General features: G+C 42.2%; 2 protein-coding genes and 1 pseudogene across 13 annotated transcripts in view; 2 read left to right on the top strand and 1 right to left on the bottom strand.

Moving 5' to 3' along the window:
• Positions 1-3,737, bottom strand: part of MCOLN3 (mucolipin TRP cation channel 3) — a 36,945-nt gene extending 33,208 nt beyond the window's left edge. The window contains exons 1-3 of one of the 5 annotated variants that reach the window (XM_077120426.1): positions 3,357-3,737; positions 2,428-2,498; positions 456-685 (exon numbers count right to left, since the gene is read on the bottom strand). In XM_077120426.1, coding sequence (XP_076976541.1) covers positions 456-683 — 228 coding nt within the window. In that variant the 5' untranslated portion in view covers positions 684-685; positions 2,428-2,498; positions 3,357-3,737. Of the gene's footprint in view, positions 1-455; positions 686-2,427; positions 2,499-2,680; positions 2,771-3,356 lie in introns of those variants that run through there. The other 4 variants (XM_077120428.1, XM_077120424.1, XM_077120425.1 and 1 more) reach the window with 4 other exon arrangements.
• Positions 3,625-9,931, top strand: LOC143650095 (uncharacterized). 8 transcript variants are annotated; one of them, XR_013159361.1, is made up of 5 exons: positions 3,625-3,868; positions 6,851-6,939; positions 7,824-7,998; positions 8,660-8,715; positions 9,465-9,931. XR_013159361.1 is itself a non-coding variant. In XM_077120429.1 (3 exons), the coding sequence occupies exons 1-3, from the start codon at positions 3,891-3,893 to the stop codon at positions 9,614-9,616; spliced, it is 363 nt and encodes a 120-aa protein (XP_076976544.1). In that variant the 5' UTR covers positions 3,625-3,890; the 3' UTR covers positions 9,617-9,931. The 8 variants fall into 8 exon arrangements, 1 of the variants encoding a protein (XP_076976544.1); XR_013159358.1 differs by having other exon boundaries at positions 3,625-4,538; XR_013159359.1 differs by lacking the exon at positions 7,824-7,998 and having other exon boundaries at positions 3,625-4,538.
• A 1,134-nt stretch (positions 9,932-11,065) lies between these two features.
• On the top strand, positions 11,066-11,511 carry LOC143649114 (protein FAM136A pseudogene; annotated as a pseudogene).
• Positions 11,512-14,015: the final 2,504 nt, after the last annotated feature.

Here is a 14,015-nt window from a genome sequence, read left to right as displayed (position 1 = left end):
CATTCTTCCGTGGCATGACTCCCATGATCACGTGCCTGTATCCAATCATTTGCCTGTGACAGAAACCTTGAAGTTTCTGAAGAGAAGGAGATTTCCAGGGAACTAACTGGGAAGGAAAAGAAAGTCCACTGGTTGGCCAACGGTTAGTTTCCATGGCTGATTCAGAAACTTTCAGCTACATGTCTCTATCGAAAGCAAAATATTAAAATTTAACTTTTCTTGAAAACTAATAATATTATATGATTAAATTATAATGTAGTGAAAGGTGAGGAAAAAAAGTAAGGAAAAAATACCATCTTCTTTCATCGCTGTTGAAAAGAGAAGAGTTTAAGACAGTATGTTTCCCTGTTTATTGTTTCCCATTATGCACAGTTAAAACTCATAAAACCGCTATTCATATGTCCTCTTTGCTATTAAAAGATGCCTTTGCCAAACTCATGATCTGAAATGCTCACCTGTATTGTCACCATTGCAATTTTTAGAATTTGTATGACAAGTTTCCATGGTTTTCTACCTCGAGCCCAGAACTTCTCACAAGGATTCATAAAAAAGAATTTGAGTTTTCGCCTCATTTGGTCTTCTAATAGGAGCTCCTCAGAGATGGTTGTGGGCTGGTTAAAATTGCAGTGATTTTCCTCTTCATGAGAGCTGCAGTTAGTTATAACTGCCTCAGGATTTGCCATCTCTAGGAAGAAAGAAAAATAGTTTCCATTCAGTAAGTAAAGGCATGCCTCCATATTCTTTGCTGCTGCAGGGTAGTTGAAGAGGCCTGAACAAAAGATTTAGTTTCAAATAAGCGCCATTGTTCTAAATTGCATTTTAGAAATTTATAGAGTCAATTAGAGTTACAAGATATCATTTTCTTAGTTGTTTCAGTTGCTAAGTGAATTTTCACCCACTTGAAAGTTACCAAAATTTAAGGGCTGCTCCTATTAGTAAAAGATTATATATGTGTATGAGTCTGTGTGTGTACAGAGAGAGAATGTATTTGCTCTTCTGATGAATTCAGCAACAGATGTAGTTAGAGCAGAGATTATTGACCTGAGAGCCCAGTAAGGGTTTCAGAGGGTTAGTGGACACTGAAAATGCAACCTTTTGTATTTATGTGGATATAGGCATTTTTTCTGGGAAGAGACTAAACCTTTCATCAGATTAGGAAAAAAAAAAAACCGGCTTCAAATCATTGAGTAAAAAGGTAGCAGGGTGGGCTACAGAATCAAAATCTGGCTTGTTTTCTTGTTCTACTCCTTGCTACATCTGTGACCTTGGGCTAGTTACTTGGACTCTTTGAGCCTCAGTTTCCACCTCTACAAAATGGCAACTACTACCATGCCTAGCCTTTTTATATCTGGAGGAAGATTAAGTAAAAATGCAAATAAAGCCTTTGTACACGGTTTAAAAGTAGGGGTCACCTATGCTAGGGCCATAACAGACAGAACAACTTCCTAAAGAGCCAAAGAGTATCACAAGGGGCATGATGGACCTTGTAGGGCTTAACTTTTCTATAAAGGGGAATGTGGAGTCACAATTTAAGGCAAATTCCAGCCAGCCACATCACTTGTATTTACTTTGTATTAAAACAAATATATATATATGCTTCACTATATATCACATTTAACTTTTCATATCTTTGTACTTCATATCTATTATTTCCTTTGTCTCTTTGAAGAGGGTAGAATGTGATTTTACTGTCTTTACAGTGAACTCTTCCAAAATTACAGAGAAATTACTCCAGACACAGGGAATGTAATTTGGATTTTTTTCTCAGTCTAACATGATACTATGAAAATATTGAAAAATAAAATATGCCAAGCCACCAAGGAGTGTAGAACCCTTCCATACAAAATGGAAAATATATGTGCTATTTTTACAATAATTTGTATTCGGAGGTGGGCGAATGGATTTCAACTTATATTCATACAATATCTAAATCATTGTTTCGGTACCACACTGCTTTCCAAGTCTAGAATCCTAGTTTTTCTTCAGATTCAAATGTTCTTAGCAAACATCTCCAAACAATAGATATTGACTATGAAAACTAGCCATAGAGAAAGTTTTTCTTTTGATTAATAAAAAGATTTATAACATTATTACCCAGTGAATGAAGCATAAGACATCATATACCATACTTACAAAATAAAAGAGTTGTTTTATTAGTGTGTGCTAAAATGCCTGTCAGAGTATGAGTGCAATAACTCTTAGCTAGAAACATGAAGGAGAAAGAAAAAGTTATCGAACCCTAAAGATTTTCACTCAGAGTGTTTTATCCCCTTCTTCAAAATGGTATAATGTTTGAACCGACACTTCAAGAGAGTGCATCTATGGGACTTAAAACGAAGAAGATTTGAGGTCCATTAAGTGCTTTCCATATTGATGTAGGGAAAATTAAATTTTAAACAAATCAGCCACACACGGTGAAACACTAACCTACAGTTGGAACAAAGAGAAAATAGCCGACCGCCGGTCATTTCTGCAGTCCATCACGCCAAGTTGTTACGCTGGAAGCAAAACATTTCATTCACAAGGACGACCACTGAATTTGCTGCGCACGTGAGCTTCGCCGCGTCACAGAAGCCCCTCTGAGGGTGCAGTTTAAAAGCTGCAAGCTGTGGGGATCCCTAGCTGCGAAAGGAATCCGCGCCCCCAGCCCTCCCACGCAACCCCGGGGCGCTGCGCTCACCTGCAGTTAAGACACGGATCAGGAGACTATGGAAGAATTAAGCATACTCTTAGATCCGACAAATGAGTACTCGGAGGTTATTTATTCAGGGTGGTCAGAGTTTTAATTTGATTGCTCGGCAGACAATTAGAGAAGGCCAGGGAATCTATGTAAATAGCCTCACTTTTAGCAACAAAGTCACGCAACCTCATTTCTTGAGAAGCACTTTCCTACTTCAGCAGACCCAAAACTCCAGTTTCTTTTCTTTTTTTTTCCTTTCATACTGAATATAGACTGCTATTTTGTGCCGGAAAGAGAGGAAGGCTGCAGCGATTATCCAGAGAGATCGGCCTGCCACACCCGACCTCTGTACCCAGGGGCTGTCCCTTGAGCGCTTTCGAGGACGGGACCCGGGCTGGAGACTGGTTTCAGTCAGCGCGGGGACCCCGACTTACCCGCCTCCCCCATCTCTAATAAATGGACAATCCGACTCAAGAGAGGCTGACTGAGCCCCCAGCCACTTGAGGGTGGCCTCCTGCTCCAGGAACCCTGTTTTTGGTCTCCCGGTGAGCGGCAGCCTAGGCTGAGACGGCGGGTCGCCGCCCACCCACCGACCGCAGCTTCGGCGCGAGGCTGAGTCCCACGCTGACTGGGCGCGCGGGGCCCCGACCCCCGGCCTGCGCTCGCGGGCACTGACCTTCGGCGGGCTGCGGAGCCGGGGCGGTGCGGGAAAGCTGTATCTCGCAGCCGGCCCCCACCTGTCTTCCTTCCATGGCGCGGACCGGAGGCCCCGACCCTTTCGCTCTGGATCCCGGAGGGCTTGCGACATCGCCGTCCCTCCCTGCGCGCGGCTGGCGCCGTTCCCACGACACCCGATGCCTGCGGGCAGCGCCCGGCGCGCTTGGCCTCGGCTCACCTGCAGGACGCCGAGAGGCCCCGCGCAAGAGCAGCCTCAGCCCCGGCGGCGCGGGAGGCGGCAGGTCCTCTCAGCGACGCCGGGAAGCGGCTTTCCAGAGCGCGGCTCTAGCAGCAGCTCAGGCTCGGCTCAGCCGGACGCCGACGCGACCCCGGCTGCCGCGAGTCGTCGCGGGTGGCCTCTACCCCGACCCCCAGCCCGCAGCCCGCCCCGGCAACGCTCACTCGTGACCCTCCTCCCCAGTTCTCGGGTTCCCTTCCACGCCTCTCTGGGGCTGTCTTTCGGGAAGGCAGGTAGGGCGAGGAGGTCGCCTGAATGAATCCGGCGCTGTCGCGGTTCTCAGGGCATTTCTCCAACCCCATCCCGCCCTTCGCCTTTCCCATGAACGGCCCTCGCAGTCCGCCTCGGGTTTGCTGTAGTTGCTGGGAGAGGCGAGCCTGGGTCTCCCTCCATCCCCGCAAGGCCTCGCGGTGAGGTGCACGTGCGTAGGCTCGGGCTTCAGCCCAGTCAAGGGGCCCGCGGCTCGTGGCGGATTCCTCTCGGACCGACGTGGGGGTTAAACGCGATGTCGGGATGTAAAGCGTCTGGTTCCAGGGTGCCTGCTCCTCTCTTGGAGCCTTATCATTCTGAGCTGTGCGTTCAGAGTGAGATCATGACGGCTGTTTTCAAGCGTTGAGCCTTGTACCCTTCTTTAGGCCTTTTCATTTCAGAGAACTGCTATGGGATTGGTGGACCATTGACTAGACTCTTCTCGAGACTGGGTGCCGGGGTGGAAAGGGTCCTGGAAAGCTCTCAGAAAAAACATCTGTGAATGGAAATACCTATTTCTCAAGTATTTCTATTAGCCTCTTCATGTATTCTTTTAAAACATTAAACCCTAGCTTCTTCTTTATCAGAAATGGATCAGAACCTGATTAATTTTAATTACAACCGCTTTGGATTGAACTGTTTGTCTGGCCACAGGTAAGTTTGTGAAGTCACTAAATTTCCATAGCAAGGTGTTCTAGTCTGTTAGGCTGCCAAAATACAGGTACTGTGAAATCGGTAGGCTTTTACAATGGGAATTTATTAACCTACAAGCTTACAGTTTTGAGGCTGAGAAAAATGTCCATATCAAGGCATCATCAAGCAATGCTTTCTTCCCAAAGACAGACTGCCTGCGACCGTGGACTCCTCTGTCACATGGCAAGGCACATGGTGGCATCTGCTGGTCTCTCTCTTCTCTTCTGTGTTTCTTTGCTTTCAGCTTCTGGCTTCCATGGTTTTCTCTGTTTCTGTCTTCCTCTCCGGAAATATCCTGTCTATAAAGGGATCCAGTAAGAGGATTAAGACCCACCAGGGGCATGTCTCCATTGAAATAATCTAACCAAAGGGTCTCACCCACAGGAATGGAGTAACTTTAAGAACAAGATTTTCTGAGGTGTACCTAACAGCTTCAAACCATCACACAGGGCATTCCTGAAATTATATCAAGAGTTGTAAGGCGTTTTATAAAGCTTTTTCAAATACTAAACACAGTTTCTATGGATAATTTCTAGATGGAAACATCCTTTCTTACATGGGGTACCAGAATTTATGCCATTCATTAGCCTAAATCACAAGTGCTGTGAACAAGCAGGAACTCAAAAGGATGAAACTGGCATACTGGATTCTCAAGTGCAATTTGGAAAATACAACAATCTCTAGTGCCTATATACCTCCACACAACTTAGCACTATCTCCTTACTGCAACAGTGATGTCATCATAGCCAATGGGAGCTTAAGTGCTTGGTTGCTCAGGAACGATCTGAACTTTGGATATGTTTGCAGATATAAATGATGACCCTCACATAACCCTAGTTAAAGTTAAGTAGACTGGGAAAAAATGCGTTTTTCAGGGCTTCATTTCCCTGTGATGTCACTCTGTCACCTGAGAGAGTTAACTTTGCCACCTCCCCATCTCCTGTATAATCTAATAAAAGGAGTTGTGGATTTTAATTCATATGATGCATGTAAACTACCCATTATTGTTTCTAGCATATGCTGTCTGTTTATAAACAGTAACAATTTTTTTTTCTTTTTTGGGAACTAAAAGTTCATCTTGGAAGAATATCCAAGTATATGAAATATTTTAGTTGTTATTTTTTAAAATTTAGAAACCCACTGGAGCTTACTTTTAGCAAAATCGTATTTGATGCATACCAAAAGATGCATAAGTTATAAAGCATAATAATAATTTTACTTTTAGGATGAACTACCACCAATTTGAGAACCAGGACTAATAAACACAGAGCTACCTGTGTTCCTCTCCATTATCCCACACTCTTACTTGCCCACCCAACCTCATATCCCCAACTGCTTTCCTGCTTTTGGTGTTGATCAACCCTTAATTTTTTTCTCTTAGTATTTAATTTCATATATATATAATAAATTTCTTTATTATTTATATGTATGCAGGCTTCTGTAATTTGCTTTTTTAATTTGACATTGCTTCTTGGATCTATCCATTCTGTTGCCATTTTGTTGATTCATTTATTTTCTCACCTGTATAAGTATTGCATAAGTATATAAGGATGGCAGAAACTTCTGCAACTTCCAACAAAAGCTTTTGACACCAACTGAAATTTTGTATAACTCAATTCAATTCAATTCAATTCTGACTTCTAACTACCTGGAGTTAGGCAAGACTCCTCAGAATAAAAGCAGTCCTCTAACGAGGACTTCATCAGTACTTTTATCAGTCGTAGCAAATATCAGACCAGTGCAAGGTGTTAAAAATAGGGTGATAAATGGGAATTTCCTTCCCTTATAGAGCATTCCTCAGACATACTGCAAGACATTATAGGTATTGCAGGTTTCAAGATTATTTTAAATCCTTTGGATATCAAGGCAACCTCAAAGTCCAATATCGGCTAGTAACTCTCAAATGGAATTTTTCTGGACCAAAGTCCCAGCAATTATTGCTTGGAGGCACTCACAAGCTTGTGACATAAGTCCGAGGCTGTGTTCCACACAGGGCTATTATACAGAGAATCTGTCCATGTCAGCACTCCAGTTCCTATTCTGTACTGTTTAAAACAAATGACATAGTGATCTCAAGCTATCTTATCAGTTTCCATTTAGGGTTTCCACTTAATATTGGCTGAAGGGCAGATTTACATGCCTTCTGTTTTAGGGGAAACATTCCTCAGTCATATGCAGCATTCATTCCCAAAATACATTTAAGTGAGGGAGACACTACTACTCTGTGTAAAGTCTGTTCAAACATTCCAGTTTTCACCCTCTTTTATTATCAGACAAAGGCTGTGGATTCTTTTACTTGACGTGCTTCATAACCAATTCCTGAGATACCGGGGTTTCCAAGAGAGAAAGAGTTTATTAAAAGGTTCGTAATAGGAGAGCAGAGGGCCTAGCGGCTCAAAATCTGTCTCTCCAAACTACAGTAATTCTGACAGTTTCACTAGAGAAACAATGATTATGGTTTAGGATGGTAAGTACAGTGCCCCAGATGATATAATTAGAGGTGATCTAATTATTGAGCATTCATAGATTGATTACATGCTTAGTCACAGAATGTATGAAAGAAAATGACAGAAAGAGGTATAGGTCACTTGTAGATTGAAGTCTAAGCTACTGCATGTGTCAGGTAGGCCCATTTTGGTTCGATCCAATCTCAGTTATCAAGACAACTTTGGATTTGGGGTGGGTTAGTTCTGGGCTGACCCAAGACCCTACATTAATAAACGTTAGGGGCTGTCTTTAGTGATTATAAGACTCTAAGGTTGAAAAACTGGACAACTGGGTACAAATAAAGGTTAATCACAAAGTTTTTACATCACAGGGGCAGAAGATAAAAGCTATACAATCATTATGAGAGACCAAGGCAGCTGGATGACAATTTTAGAGATTTCAGGAATTTCCCTCTATCTACTCCAATATGCCAGAAAGCAAAAAGAAATAGCTATGTAATGATTCAGTAGACAAAAACATCCCTTAAATCCTGATTTCTCAATTACATATTCTCCCCAACCACTGCATTCCTGTATTTTCCCAGTCTAATTATAGCTTCCCTTAGTATTTTCCCAACAGTCTTTGGTTTTGCTATACTCAGTTGAAGTATCTTATCTTATTGATAAGATCCATTGCTCTGCTAGGAGGGTGATGCAGGTCTTATTGAGGCATTAGCAAAGTTTGGGAAGACAAATGGGAGACCCTGCTTGTTGCCCAACTTTAAAAGCTCCTAAAACAAGTTTGCTCTATTTACCTTAGTTTGGAGGAATTAAAAAAGCTAGATGGCAAGATAATGAGAAATCCAACCCGGAATCACCTCCCGGAAGCAGTCTGACAGGCTGATCAAGATGACTGACAGTGGATGAGAGTCCTGAGGCTCAAGTCCCAGCCGAAGACCCAAGGCCATATGCATATTAGAGTATAAGATAAAATGGTAAAATTATTAGAGACTGAGAAAAGTCTATGGGACTTCTTAAGAGGAAAACCCCATTTACTGCTATTCTAAAACCTGGGGGTGAAGTCCCAGTCCAAACCTCCAAATGGTTAGATTTGGAGGATATAGAAATCCTACAATTGCTGGGGTTATGAGAATTGATTTTTTTGAAAAGACTCTATGTAATGTGGTTATGTCTCCATATATGAATGTGTTATGGGATTGCATATTTTGTCTTATTGAGAAACAATAAGATATAAATAGGGCAAAAGGGGTAAACAATATGGGGTATGGAAACCAAACCGTAATTTGGTCTCTGCCCAGTGAATCTCTGAACACACAGCTGCCTGCAAACCAAAGGACCCAGTTAATCTTTAAGTTTGCCTCCCTTAGGAGAAAAAAAATATGCAAATGGTTCTTTGAACAAACATCAGACCCCTTAATAGTTTGATGCTATTCTTTACCCTGTATGATTTTCTGAAAAAATAAGATGTTATCACACACTCCTTTGAATTTCCTCAGTTAATCTGTAACCCCTCCTGCATATAGAATGAGTAGTAAGAAACCACCCCATATGTCATGGGACTCCTTCAAAGGGTATGAGCTTTTACACAATGAAATGTCTTTGTTTCAGGCCCCTATATATTTTGCTTAATTGCAGGGAGTGTCCAGTGATTCTCCTACAGGCCAGCTTTGGAGCTGCTATCCCTACCTTGAGTAAGTTTTCAATAAACTTAAAGACTCCTTCGGTCCCAGGGCTACCCCCATACCTGCAGGCCCAGGTCAGAACATGGGGTAAATGGCTCTCCAGCCTCCTTCCCCTCCAAACCTGCAGGCCCAGGTCAGAACATGGGGTAAATCAGTCTCCAGCCTCCTTCCCCTCCAAGAGGCTGGAGAGGTGGACTGATATGGGCAGAGATGACAAGGCTTAAAGACCAACCCCCAGTCACACAGTTCTAGGGTGGCCAGTTCCCAAACCTAATGTTGCAGGCATAGTTGGCGCCTTCTTGGTAACTACCAGTTGTGGACCTAAGCCCATCATGAAGAACAAAAGACACTCCTATCACAGAAAATTCCAAAGATTCAGAGATTACTTCTCTAGGAATCTGTAACAAAATCAGCCATGTTTTTCATTATACTACCACTCATTGTACAAACATAGCACACTTGATATCCATTCACCTGTCAACAGACATTTGGGTTATTTTCAGTCTTCTGCTGTTACTAACAAAACTGTAGTATGAGGACCCATTGATCTGCTGCTTCTCCATCATGTGGTGTTGGTAATTTTGGCAATCTGGCAGATATAAAATGATAGTTCTTTGTGGTCTTAATTTGCATTCCTTTGATTGCTCCTGGGTTATAGCATCTGTGCCAGTTTGAAATTGTTGTGTACCCCAGAAAAGCCATGTCTTTTAATCCTCATTCAATATTGCTGAATGGAATCTTTTTTATTGTTTCCATAGAGACGGAAAGCTTTGGAACCACAAGAACCAACAGAGTCCACATAGCTAGAGACCTGTGGAGATGTATAAAGAAAATTCCCCCAGGGAGGCCACTGAAGAATACTGGAGAGAAAGCTAGCAGATATCACCATGTCTTTCCAGCTGACAGATAAACAGCCTTCTTGAACCGAGGTATCTTTTCCTGGATGCCTTAGTTTGGACATTTTTATAGCCCTTGCTATAATTTGGACATTTTCATGGCCTTAGAACTGTAAACTTGCAACTCAATAAATTCCCCTTTTTAAAAGCCATTCCATTTCTGGTATATTACATTTCGGCAGCTTTCGCAAACTAAAACAGATTTTGGTACAAGAGAAGTGGGGCGCTGCTGCAGTTTGCAAATACCAAACATATTGGAATGACTTTTCAAGTAAGGGGAAGATTTTGGAAGAGTTATGAACCAAATAAATCCACTTATTAAAAGCTGATCCATCTCGGTGTGTTGCATTCTGGCAGATTTAGCAAACTAAAACAGCATCTTTTGACCTTCAGGTTTCCTCTTTTATGAAATGCATATTTATGTCCTTTGCCACTTTTCCATTGATTTTTTTTTCTTATTGAATTAGTTTTACAGTTGTTGATGTTGTTTTGTTTTTAATGTATGTAGATACTGTTTTCATTTCTTAGGGATGCTGTAACAAAGCACCACAAACTGGCTTAAAACAGAAATTTACTATCTCACAGTTCTGGAGGCTAGAACTAGAGGCCAAAATCAACATGTTAGCAGGATCATGCTCCTTCTGAAGTCTCTTGGGAAGAATCTGTTCCATGCGTCTCTCCTGGTTTTTGGTGGCCACTTTAGGAGTTCCTTGGCTTATGGATGTATCTCCCTCCATTCTCACATGGGCCTCTTCTCTCCTTGTGTCTGTCTCCCCAGACTGTGTCCAGATATTTTCCTCCTATAAGAACACCAGTCATATTGGATTATCTTCCCTAATTCCACCTGTAACAAAGCTATTTCCAAATGAGGGCACATTCTGAGATATTGATAATTAGGACTTCAACAGATCTTTTTGGGGAACCAATTCAACTCATAACATGGATCCTTTCTCAGTTTTGTGCTATGGAAAGACTCCTCTCTGTGTGCACCAAATCCCTTTTGAGAGAACAATGAAACTGTAATTCCTAGCCCCTTTGAACTTTAGCAGGACTCTTTGACTGCATTCTGGCTAATTGAATGCAGAAATAATATATACTACTTCAAGGCTGGGCTGGAAAGAATCTCCCTCCCATGTAATCCTCCACTTTATCTATGTTTCTGTCATCAGCCAGGCAGTTATAGAGGATCCAGTGGGAAATGCAAAGTCCAAAGCAGGACTAGCTGAAGGAACTTAGGTCACTAACTAACGGAGTGGTATGGAGACCAAGCCAATGTTGGCTCCTTTCCTTTTGTTATCATCATCATCACCATCATCACCATCCTATGGGTGTGAAGTGCTATCACATTTTGGTCTTGATTTGCATCCCCCTAACTGCTGCATTTTCTTTTAACACTTTAATATTTTACCTAGGCCCATGTGCCTGAGTCCATGTGGGTGGGGTGGGGGTTGCACAGGGTTGCCATGGCGGATGTACAAGAGGGCGTAGACTACATAGTGAAGAGTTGGAGAGAGAGCAACCAGAAGATGAGGGTCCTCATTTCTGGTCAGTACTAGCTATTGGGAGGCCAGCCAGGCATCCATGCAGCAGGTGCATCAGTGCATTGAGCGCTGCCACAGGCCTCTGGCTCAGGCTCAAGCCTTGGTGACCAGCAAGTTGGAGAAGTTCCAGGTCTGCCTGACTGGTTGCACTGTACATTGCAATGATAAAGCTGAAGACTCAATGGACGGCAGCTGGAGAACTATGTGACCAAGTGCATGGATGACCACATGTACCTTATCCATCCTTGACCAAGAAGATGAACGAGTCTCTCTCACCCTTGGAGAAATATGGGTCTGTGCCAGCGCCACCAGTGATTACAGCAGGAATCTTTCCTAAAGAGGACTGGGGATTTTGGTCTTTTAATTGAAGTTTATGAATGAAGAAATTGATGGCAGCAAGGTTAAGGAATATGTCACCTGCCTCTGGACACTGGTTCTTTTGTATACTTTAATCCATAAAAAGTGCCAAAATTTGAATCAGAGATAGCACAGGAGTGTTTTAAAGCCTAAACTTCATGCAGCAAGTGCTTGTCCTGGCAGTAGGAGGCTTCCAGAGCCCTCCAACACACCAACTTCTTCTTGGTACACAGGTACTAACAGGCTATCAGTTTCCTCTAATTTGCCCATTTGAGGAGGGGTATTTCTGTTTATTGCCAACCCCCTGTTTGACCAGAAGTATCATCACATCATTTTCCATAAGTTGTAAAAAAAAATCCATGAGATCACTAATTTAGTAGGGAAAAAAAGTTTCTGAGTCTTTGATTTACTTGATTTTATTGAGATCAAGGAAACATGGCAGCTTCGTGAGGTGTAGAATCCAGTTCATCCTTCAGAGCGGTTAATAAATAGCTCAGAATGGTACAGAAAAACTGCTGAGGCCATATCAGAGCAAACACCAGTCTGACAAGCTGGACCAGCTATGACCCCACACAGAGCTGTAAGTCCCCCAAGCCATGGAGGCCAGTAACCTTCCCCATGGGCATAGCAGCCTGATTCCCTGAGGGGAAAGGAAACAGACTTTACTAGCAGCAAATTCTTAGCTCAACCAAGTTTCAATTGCATAATTAATTAACAAATTCTGACTACTGAAAACAGGCCCCCAGCTTAGATAAACCTGGAATAAGAGCTAAAGGTACTAGGAGTTTTTACCCTGGCAGAGAGGGGGCAGGGATGACGGGAAAAAAACAAGAACAAAAACAGAGGCTTTTTAAATCAAACAACACAAAATACTTGAAAAGGGCTAGACTCTTAGAAAAAGGGGGGGTACATAGAGCCTGGAGATACATAGAAATGTGTACCAACTTAAGCTCTTGATTAACAAACCTGAGGAACTGGGGTCTTCTTCTGAAAAGGTTTTTCTTTTTTTGCTTTGTTTCTACTACTTATCACTCATTAGATAGAATTGCAAGGTTTCTGAGTCTCCAACTGCCCTAGGTAATTGTGGAATTAAGCTTGTCTGAGAGACAAAGTGGCTGGTCCTGTGAAAGGAGTTAATTCCCTGGAGGCTGTGCCTTCCCCAGGAGAGGTGAGGGGCCCAACTCAGGCGGGATCCCTCTTCAAGGAATTCAGACCCCAGGGACTGGAAAACTGAAGCAATTAAAGCCAGGCTACAACTTCTACTATGTCTAAACCACACCCCTGACAGGGAGATTCTGCTGAAATTAAAGGCACCACATCACTTTATGGTGGGAAGCCATGGGCAGACAAGCACTACCTACTGGGCAGGAGAGAAAAAGCACAGAGTCTAGAGGTTCCTTAGGAAAGTCTGACAACCTGCTGGGTCTCACCCTCAGGAAAAACTGATGCTAGCAACCATTTCTTACTGAGAGGAGGTCAGGCCAGTCTGAGAAAATCTGACTGGAGGTCTATAATATCTGAGTAGACCCTTCTTAAAAAAAGGATCTATACAGGTAGGGCAGGAAACAAAAAAAGAAGAACTGATAAATTCTGATCAGTTATACAAAACCTATGCTAGAGGTCTAGAATAAGCTGAACTGAATGCCAAAGAACAGATACAGAACAAAGCCATCCAGCAAGAAATCCTAAGTAAAAGAGTGAAAAAAATCTCCAGAATAAACTAATTAAGGAAATCAAATGCCAAGATGCCAGCAAAATATAACAAGCCATATTAGGAGAATTAAAGATATGGCCCAGTCAAAGGAGCAAACCAACAATTCAAATGAGATACAGGAATTGAAATAACTAATTCAGAATGTTCAACAAACATGGAAAACCTCATCAAAAATCAAATCAGCGAGTTGAGGGAAAATATAAAAAAAGGCAATGGGTAAACATAAAGAAGAAATCGCTAAAAGAAATCACAGAAGACCTAAATAGATGGAAGGGCATACCGTGTTCATGGATTGGAAGACTAAATATAATTAAGATGTCAATCCTACCTAAACTGATCTACAGATTCAATGCAATACCAATCAAAATCCCAACAACTTATTTTTCAGAATTAGAAAAACCAATAAGCAAATTTATCTGGAAGGGCAGGTTGCCCTGAATTGCTAAAAACATCTTGAGGGAAAAAAACGAAGCTGGAGGTCTCGCGCTGCCGGACTTTAAGGCATATTATGAAGCCACAGTGGTCAAAACAGCATGGTATTGGCATAAAGATAGATATATCGACCAATGGAATCGAATAGAGTGTTCAGATATAGACCCTCTCATCTATGGACATTTGATCTTTGATAAGGCAGTCAAGCCAACTCACCTGGGACAGAACAGTCTCTTCAATAAATGGTGCCTAGAGAACTGGATATCCATATGCAAAAGAATGAAAGAAGACCCGCATCTCATACCTTATACAAAAGTTAACTCAAAATGGATCAAAGATCTAAACATTAGGTCTAAGACCATAAAACAG

This window comes from Tamandua tetradactyla, chromosome 11 (genome assembly GCF_023851605.1).
Source record: "Tamandua tetradactyla isolate mTamTet1 chromosome 11, mTamTet1.pri, whole genome shotgun sequence".
NCBI classification, from domain to species: Eukaryota; Metazoa; Chordata; class Mammalia; order Pilosa; family Myrmecophagidae; genus Tamandua; species Tamandua tetradactyla.
The sequence above is the reverse complement of the archived record's forward strand: the minus strand, read 5'-3'. Positions and strand labels throughout refer to the sequence as shown.

Coding starts and splice junctions, on each gene's coding strand:
- LOC143650095 (XM_077120429.1), top strand. CDS start 3,891: ATGAATCCGGCGCTGTCGCGGTTCTCAGGGCATTTCTCCAACCCCATC. Junction 4,046..8,659: donor CATCCCCGCAAGGCCTCGCG/GTGAGGTGCACG, acceptor GCTTAATTGCAG/GGAGTGTCCAGTGATTCTCC. Junction 8,716..9,464: donor AGCTGCTATCCCTACCTTGA/GTAAGTTTTCAA, acceptor TTGTTTCCATAG/AGACGGAAAGCTTTGGAACC.